Source organism: Azolla caroliniana, unplaced genomic scaffold (genome assembly GCF_043228905.1).
Source record: "Azolla caroliniana isolate FFs.n. ecotype wild unplaced genomic scaffold, voAzoCaro1.0.p SCAF_4, whole genome shotgun sequence".
NCBI lineage: Eukaryota > Viridiplantae > Streptophyta > Polypodiopsida > Salviniales > Salviniaceae > Azolla > Azolla caroliniana.
In genome coordinates, this window is record NW_028230439.1 from 19,105,957 (window position 1) to 19,115,696 (window position 9,740).

The window sequence follows — 9,740 nt, forward strand, 5'->3', positions numbered from 1 at the left end:
CATTGAAATGTATATAGTACATAACATTAAGAGCTTGGAAGATAGTGTATATAGATTTGACATGTGCACTATACCTAATAAACTAAGAGTGTTATCAATGGCATTATATCATGAGATTACAACATGACCCATTGCTAAGGAATAAAAATTGAGCATTGATCTTTTGTGTTATCGAGAAATATAATGTTTTGGAAGCATTGTAGACAAGCTACACGTTCTAACTGACTTCGTACATTATGGAATCATAATATGAAATAGTGTTACTCGATGACCAATGGTATAAGGATGTATACATATATACTAAAACCAGGAAAACTTATCCCAAACTCCATACAGAATCCATACTTGCATTCACAAATGTGTGTGTGCATGTTTGTACCTCTTCATTCACAAACACCCATAAAATCACGAGTAACCCTCTTCATGTACAATGGTTCTCTTGTCTTAAGGGCATTATTATAAAAAAAGCTACCTCCAGTAAATTTGAGATCATAAATCTTACCCATAGGACAATCTTTTATAGTTTAACAATAATCCCATAGTACTCCTTATATTACAATTTACAGTTAATATAAAAAGTAATGTAATATGATGGCAATGACAACCATGATCTATGAAATCCTCTCTCTTCTTCGACTTCATCTTCAAACACGCTTCATCTTCAACATGCATGTTTGGTCCCTATCTATCTAACTATACGTCTCTAAAGTTCTACCTTTTAATGTATATTCCTATCAGAAAAATTAATGTATAGTCTTTCTGTAAAAATCTCTCCTAACTAATGGGAAAGTAGCTCTTTTTTGGAAAAAAAGACTACAAATATTGAATTCTCTTTTTGTGAAAGAGTTGCAAGTTAAATCATTCTTATATTTGAACTTTTGCCACTAACAATTTAAATGAGAATATGTACCGTAGAAAATGAATAAGTGAGGATCACTCTATTTCAACATATTATGACATTACAAAAAACCTCCGTAGCTACATTGCGATTTTGTCTAGATTGAAGAATGTGTAATTATAGTCTTTCTAATTTTAGACTGGTTTATGTTCCTATTTAAATTATATTTGTGTGACTACATGCCTAATTATGTCCCTACATAATTTGAGGAGACACACCTCTCACATATAGCATTAGGGAGAGCTCTAATAAGTTTCACCCTAATGTTTATAGTGATAATTCTATTCATCAAAACATAACGCTATTTCAAAGCGATCAACTCTTCACTTGCATGAGTCTATTCCAGTCTAAATGTTTATAGTAAAATAGCATTATTCAAAATATATCAAATATTCACCAACATGAACGTAGTCTAATTTACAAGAGGGATTGCCACACTTATTTATTTGCAAACTAATGAATGTGGGTAATTTAGTGTGGTTCATTTTAATTAATTAGAACATGCAAATTAGTAAGGTTAACATCAAGTGTTTTGATACATTAAATTGTGAGGAACAGATTGCCTAAGAAAGGTGATTTGTATTTTGGTTGGGGCGACAATTGGGTTACACAATTTTGATCTATTCAACTTCAGCCTAGGGAAGCTAAATCATGCATGGATGACGATGACCAATAACAAGAAACATGAATACCTATATATTTTATTTCTTCCACAACATTAGGTTTCACTAAGATATTGACAAATCCTATGAGTAGGAATCCCCTACAAATGGAGATTAGCATAAGTCCTAAATGTGGATTTCTTATGCTTTTTTATATGAAGTAATTACCATTTTGGACTGTGCCATTGAAGTGAAGCGATCACTATCAATTGGGGGTTTGCATCCATCCATGTAATTTTGGTGGGTAATCAGTAAAAGTGATATCACCACATACAAAGATAAAGTATATTCACAAATGCACATACATCAAATTATAGCTAACATAAGAGACTTGGAATGGCATCTGATTCATCACAAGGCCTTAAAGACCTTCCAACCACAATTTACTATCAACATCCTTGGAATTAAAATTCGTAGATGACAAATGGATTCATAATCTTTGTGAAAGATATTAGTCAGAATACAAAGATAGACAATCACAAGTTATGAGTATGATATCCTCTTCTCTCTCATTGATGTGGAGGCTGATCATATCAATAGACTTCGCTAAACTGACATCGACATCACTTCTTGTACTAAAGCTGGAGTTTGTTGCAACAACTCCTTAAAGTTATTCTCAACCTCCTTCATCTGTCTCTGTAGATACTCTAACGATGCCTATAGATAACAAGTCCCAATATAAGCTTACAAGCAACTACTTCCAAAACATATGATCTTTACACTTCAAATATAAAACAAAGGAAACTATTAAAATATACCCGTAACAGTTGGACATCTACCAAAATACCGTAACCCAGGGTTTCAAAAATCACCAGAATACCCTTAAATTTTCAAGTAGTTCACCAGACTACCCCAATATTGTAGTATAAAATGGAGAACATCGACAAATACTTAAGAGCTACCAGAGTAAAATAAAGTGAGGAAACACCAAAGTACCAATATTATTCTAGTACAAAATTTGTAAAGGCAGAGATTTATAGTTTCAACTGATGCAAAGAAAAAAAAAAATGGACCTGTAAGGAGTTCAGTGTGGTTTCACACTCCTTGCTTCTTGTCTGATGTTCCTTGATGAGGTCTTCCTTGGGCTCTAGAATAAACCTACAGACACCTTACGGCAAAAAATCAACTCTTGAAGACCAAATGTAACCAGACAAACACAAAATGGAGAAGATATCAACGATCTGAACATGCAATATACTCACGCTCTTCCTGCATCAGAAACATACAATGTTACATCCACCTAATCTCTCTCTCTCTCTCTCTCTCTCTCTCTCTCTCTCTCTCTGTGTAGCATCAAATTCATAACATTGAGAGAACCCAGGTTCATTCCTTGCCATGGGTTAGGCCCCCTCTCATAGATCGCAATCAGTTTCCTATGGATATTAAAAAGATATCTCTCTCTACGGACAAAAGTCTGTCGGTAAACATAAATAAAACAAAAGATGGTGTTTAACACCACTCACGCATTGTAACAAGATCAGAACCAGAATTATTCTTGGGATAGGAAAAGGTTGCATGTACAGGATCCTACATGTATCTAGGAGTAGCATTCCAGAGCCACGGTTCTCCTTATGGTAGGCAGCTTATGCTTGACTTTTCATGGAAAGACAATGTGCACATTAACAGTTCCGAGAGCCATGAACTAAATTGTGGCTATTTGATACAATTGTGACACCAACTCTTCTCTATGGAGTAGAAACCTAGGGACCAAGTCTTAACAAGGAAAATAGATGGAAATGTTTAGAGAGACCTTCAGTCTCAATTATTAGTGCCTGCAAGATAAGGAGCAAAGTGTCAATGCCCCATAATATAATCTAGCCAGAGATGGGAGCAGCCCCAATAACCAGCAAGGCATTCTTCCTGTCAAATGATCAATATCCAATGGCTTTGGGAGCTACCCAATCAAAGGCATTCAAGGTTGGCACTATGTCATCAAAACAACTTGCTAAACATGGAGATATTCGTTGTTGGTATGATGAAATGCAACTACGGTTTGAGTCAGCATGGCATAGGCATAAATGCACTATATCCACTCCAATATAGCTTGGGTTGTCCCCATCCAACCATGACCAAAGTAGAAAAGAATAGAGTGATTCAAACTGATATTATCAACTTCGAAAACAAAATAACATGTAACAGCCCCACAACATCTCTCAGTAGGAAGATGGCCCATTATCAGACACACTTCTTACACACTAGAGGATGGATTCATCATCAGGCCCTCTTATATGGACATACATGTATCCTATGCACTACACAGAGTGATAGGACAACTAGGAACTTCTTCACATTAGTTGGAGAATTAAGTAGGCAGATATGCATAAACACCTCTAGGAATTTGCCAATTGTGTCATTGGGGTGTGAAAAGCACTATGTTCGTCATTGTACTTTGAAATAATAAGAGCGAGATTTGCAATATGGTTACTATCGATTGGGCAATATTTGTCGTTCATCACAATCTCACCGACCTTGTCAGACATAAAGGACATTATCTCCCACCACTATAGGTGTTTCCCTTGCTTCAGAGATCTCTCCATTCTGGATCAACATACGCTAGAGACCTTTTGAAGACAGACTTGAGAATCTTACAGGCATAGATGATAAGATTATTTAGTCATGTCTTATTCTATTTCGATTTCCTTTTTACATAGTTACATTTATTTCAGTTTGTTGTTCCCAAAGACGAGACAACATTTTAAGATGTAATCTCTTGCTTGGTCTCATAGATTGCAATCAGTCTCTTGTTGACGTTAAAAAGATATATATCTATCTACAGGCCATTTTGCTCTCTCTCTCTCTCTCTCTCTCTGGGTATTGCATGCATACTAGGTTGGTGCCAATAGCTCTAAAATGAAGATTATGCTTGTGAAGAGCCAGAATAACGATAAACCATGCATAATGTACAATAATGAACCACTTGAAAACGTGGAAAGGTTTAAATACCTTGGCCTTGAAGTTCCTTGAAATCATAAATGGAATGAATGTGCTACCTGCCACTTAGACACCAAACTATTTTGGATATATAATGGAATCAAAACCAAGTGCATGAACTGAAGAAAAGGGTGCAGGGTCTTACAAACAAGCTAGCTTTTTAATACATCTTAGCACCATCAATGACCTTGTCACCCTTTGAGTGTTAATGGAAGAAAGTCACTTTAGAGGGTTTATATTGTTGCTTCCTAAACTTCAAAAAATCTTTAGATATGGTAAGTTGTGATCATCTTTGGGGGCACATTCGGGGTACCTAATGATATATGTGTGCGATTGCTTGAATCTATAACAAGCTTTTATGTCGTGCATATAGGTGATGAAATCTCAAAATTTTCAATAGCGCTATTGGTGTTAAGCAAGGATAACTACTCTCACCAACTCTACTTGTTCTAAGCGTTGCTGAATTAGATCAAATGGTTGCTAAGTTTGTAAACAAAGAAGGCATTGAAGAAGTTGCCATTGGAAATGTAGCCATTATTGCTTTTGCTCTATGCAAAAAATCTGTTGGTTTTGACACATACTTTAGAAGTTGCACAAACGCTTATGAGGTGCATACAAAGTTTAGTGTCAATAACTCTAAAAACAATAATGCTTATAAAGGGCTCAAATAAGGATAAACCGCGCATTTGTACAATAATGAGCCACTTGAAACTGTAGAAATCTTTAAATATCTTGGCCTTCAAGTTCCCTTAAATCATGGATAGAATGAATGTTCTACATGTCGCTTATAGGGGCCAAAGAAAGCTTATTATGCATTTGAGAACTTATGCAATGGAAGAGAAATTAAATGTTACGACCTCATCAAACACTTTTTCGATATTTTGATGGTATTGGTGCTTCTCCAATACGGTGGAAATATGGTGGGATAACATCCCTAAGACTGCTTAGAAAGAGTTTGAAATGTCCACTTTCTTGCAAAGTTCCTCTAAGTTGAGAAACAAATACCATACACCCTCCAAATGTGCTACTAGTCACTTAGCGGCGGGAAAGAGAGCTAATTATACATTTGAGAACATATGCAATGGTAGAGAAATTCAATGTTGTGTACTCAAGAAATACATCTTTGATACTTTGGTGACACATGCGCTTCTCTATGGGGTGGACATACAGGGGGATACCATCCCTTAGTCTAATTAGAAAGAGTATGAAAATTTCCAAAATCCTTTTCCTACAAAGTTTCACTAAACCAAGAAACAACTACCATACACCCTCCTTCAGGTGGGAAATCTTCCCATTGAGATCATGTCTGTGGAATCGGTTGACAAGTACATGCTTAAAGCGCAAAAAATCCCATGTAGGCAAGCAAAAAGATCCAAAAGACACATAAAAGCAAAACTTTGTGTTCAAATTGGATGTAAGATATGAAAAAATGGTTTGGATAATGGGATGCAACATGCTTGATTCTCAATGCATCAATATTTTCATCTATGAACGAGGCCTTTCCCAACATCAATGTATCATGACATGGAAAAAATGTTGAGAGGACTTTGCTTCACACCTTGTACTATATATGATGTGCATAACTACAAAATCATATTCTTCATTGAACTAGGGAACCAGAAATTGCATACAATGATTAGCGGTTTTCATCATCTGATGGAACTGAAAAGAAAAGTTAGGCCGGGAGGTAGTCTGTATATTTTGTTTTCTTTGCTTAGGCAGTTTTGTTTTTTGGTGGTCCTAAGCCCATAAGGCAGCATTAGGTAAAGGGAGTTCTCACTAGCTGGTATAAAGTCTTGATTCGCAGAGTGGCCTAAAGGGCAAGGGCGGGAATGGGTTTCTTTTTTTCTACAAGAAATTCGGATTCATTAGAGAGATAAATTGCTTGCTTGCTTGTGGGGTGAAGTAAATGGCTCACTCATCAAGCCCATGACTTGATTACTACAGGTTTAAACCCTACCCCCACCGAGTTTGGCACGTAGCCGAAAGTTATGGAAGCATTTCATGGCACATTAAAATTGACGCCAGAATAACATCGTCAAATTCCCGCTTTTGCATAATTTGGACACATGAATGCTTTACATATGAACTAGTGTGCTTGTCCTTAATGCGATAAAATGAAAATTCATACAGGTGTTGCATGGCTGTTGTCAGCTTGAGTTGTGAGACGTTTTGAGCCCGTCTTAATGTTCGCCATCTGAACCGTTGCTTCCATATGGCTTAGTTCTCAGTCCCTTCAGAGTGAGATAGGATATTGAAGTGCATGTGATGAGCTTTTCAACTACCCAGATTTATCATTAAACAAGTTTGGGAGATTGAGTATCATACTTTGATCAAATGATTTGTCTTTGAATACATTCAACAATGCTTTCCAAACATATTTGACCCAACCCCATACAGCATTAATTTTTTCTAAGGTCAAAATCTGCACTCTCAATTGCACACAGGTATTTACTAGCTCATGCACCCAGGTCCAAATATCACTATCTACACTACTTTACTAGTGCCATTGAGGAATGTAGACGTCTCTCCTGGACAAGCCTACCACCTAAGCTACAACTGCCTAGGCTGCCCTTCACCCCCAATAAGAACTCCAATTTTCATACCAATGCAATAACAAGTGGTTGTGTTGTAAAGAATCCTTCAATTGTATACATGCACACCTTATTTATAAAAGTTAATGATTATGCCCATTGGAGCATCTACATATATAAGCATCAATATTAAATATAAAAAATCTTTCTGCAAGCAAATCAATATGAAAACCTTTCTACAATAATCATAACATGAATTCATAGAACCTGAAGCCACAACTATGGAAGAAAAAAAAGGTCCTACTTTGGAATGTAAATTCAACGGATGTGGGTCTCAAATGAGTTCATCTTAATTTGCACTATTTTAATGGTTCCAAGTGAGAATAAGAAATAATTTACATCCCTTGGGGTATAAATTATATTCTATTGCATACGTATAAAGTAAAACATTAATTTGAAGGCTAAAATAAAGTTTTCATGTGAAAATTTTGTATTTGATCATCAAGGTCCAAATTTGAATGAGCCCTCAGAACTTACCACTTTTTCATAGATAGTTTATGTAGAATTTTTGTAGCATTGGTCTTTAATGCTACATTTTTGCAAATGTCAGGTTTCATGTGGAGCCCAAGTGAGCTTGAAAGTTACCACTGATATATGTATGTACATTTCCAAAAGGGGGAAAACATATACATACAGACCTGTACTCATAAATATACCTAGACATATATACACATACATATAAAAATGTTTATGTAGATGCAGAGATATGAATAAATTACATGCACAGTGCACATCATACATAAATCAACATGCACATATATCTATGAACAAATATACATACATAGCAGCATTTCATTTTTAGGTTGTGTACATGTTCTACAAAATTTCAAGTGTACATTCTACTCTTCAAGAGCTTACCAACAGATTTATAGGTATTTGCCTCAGAAATCCTTTCAAGCTCCTCAAGTGTAAGAATTATGCGTTTCTTCTCTGCTTCTTTACTCCTGATTTGCATCTGAACCTACAACAAGTGCATCCAAACAGACAATGGAATATACAATATAAAGGAAAAACGTGATTTGCATATATATATATATAACACAACAATATGAAGGGAATGGGATGTGCATATATTCCCACATGTTATGTTTTACCTGCTTGAGCTTCCCTGTGCATTCTACTAATCTTGATTGAAGTTCCAGGAAAGCCTAAAACCAATCAGAAAGATCATCACGATGATGAGAAGAAGAGGAAGGTGAAGGAGAAAGAAGGAAGGACGAAAAACATGCGGAAGTTTTGCATTTTCTTGTCTGAAGAATGTTAGAACACTGTAATGTTTTCTTACCTCCTTGTTAATTTCCGCCATTAGTTACTCGGGAGAAAGAGTGTGAATAATCGAGGGTTCTCAAGGAAATTACCCAGTTCAGTTTCCTGAAGAGGAAGAATCACAGCAGCCCGCCCCTCCCCTGCGCCTTCTATTCTTGGTGCCTTCGTTTGCAGAGAAACCATTACCAGAATAGCCCTGAGATTTTTTATATTTACAGAAGTAGCCACCCTTTCCCATTAGGGCCCAGAAAGTTTAATATTTTACCTACAAGGGTTCGTGTGGCCCATGTGACAGAAAATGCACTTAGGATGACCCTATGGAATTGTAATGGCGCACTTTGGGCACACCCCGGCCGCCTAGAGGAGATACTAAAGGTATCTGATATACTTTTCTTGGTAGAAACACATCAGAGCCCAAATAGAGGACTCCCACGGGTCGAAGGATTCCGTTGGGAGTCCGCTTTTAGACAAACCTCACGTCGACACACTACTAGGGGATCTGGAGGTGTCGCGATACTATTTCGTAGAGAGCTACATAATAGGATAGAAATAACGAAGATAGACCCAGAAGCTCGTTTTATGTGGGTGAAAGTCTCCACAAGTAAAGACCATGCAGTATTTTTCGCCATTTGTTACTTTCCTCCAAAAGGATCCCGTTATAATATTAGTGGCTTGACGAGATTAGTCGATGAAGGAATGTCACATGGGCCTTCTCCATACGAACCCCTATCGGATGACATAATCCGATATTCTTCCCAAGGAGAAGTATTTCTTGTAGGAGACTTCAATGCGAGAACCCAATCCCGACAATGCACAGTATTTCAGATGAATAGAAACCTAGAAATGGTAAATGTTGATCCTTTAGACATAGGCACCACATGTAGATCAAAGGATCAAGGTGCGGACGCCACGAGCTTTGGCCATCATCTGCTCGAACTTGGCAGTCGGCACCAGATGGTCATATATAATGGTTTAGCTAAGTGGTCGGGCTCGGAAGAGCTCACATGTTTCCCACATGGAGGAGGGGAAAGCACAGTTGACTATCTAATAGGGCGCCCTGAAGCTACCCACATGATTAACTCTTCCGAGTGGCCCCATGCCCTATTGGCGTAGACCATAGTTTCTTATACTTCGAGCTAAAATGTGATATCTCTAAGGTCACCAAGTCTAGTCAACCATGCCATCACACCACAATACATTTCACACATGAGCTCTCTGACATATACTCTCAACATGTTCAGGCCCATCTCCCCTCCATTGATCCCTCCCTACCGTTAGAAAGCCTTAGTACAAAACTCACACACATCCTTCACTCCGCAGCAGCTAGCAGTTTTCCATATACAAAACACTCAAATCAAGGTAGATCAGGATCAATGCCACAAAATAAAT

The 9,740-nt window shown here is 37.1% G+C and overlaps 1 protein-coding gene across 1 annotated transcript; it reads right to left on the minus strand.

The window, feature by feature from the left end:
- Positions 1-1,985: 1,985 nt before the first annotated feature.
- Positions 1,986-8,494, minus strand: PFD1 (PREFOLDIN 1). The gene is made up of 5 exons (XM_087318047.1): positions 8,371-8,494; positions 8,180-8,233; positions 7,944-8,046; positions 2,574-2,668; positions 1,986-2,217 (listed from the first exon to the last, which is right to left on the minus strand). The coding sequence occupies exons 1-5, from the start codon at positions 8,389-8,391 to the stop codon at positions 2,107-2,109; spliced, it is 384 nt and encodes a 127-aa protein (XP_087174173.1). The 5' UTR covers positions 8,392-8,494; the 3' UTR covers positions 1,986-2,106.
- Between the last annotated feature and the right edge of the window lie 1,246 nt (positions 8,495-9,740).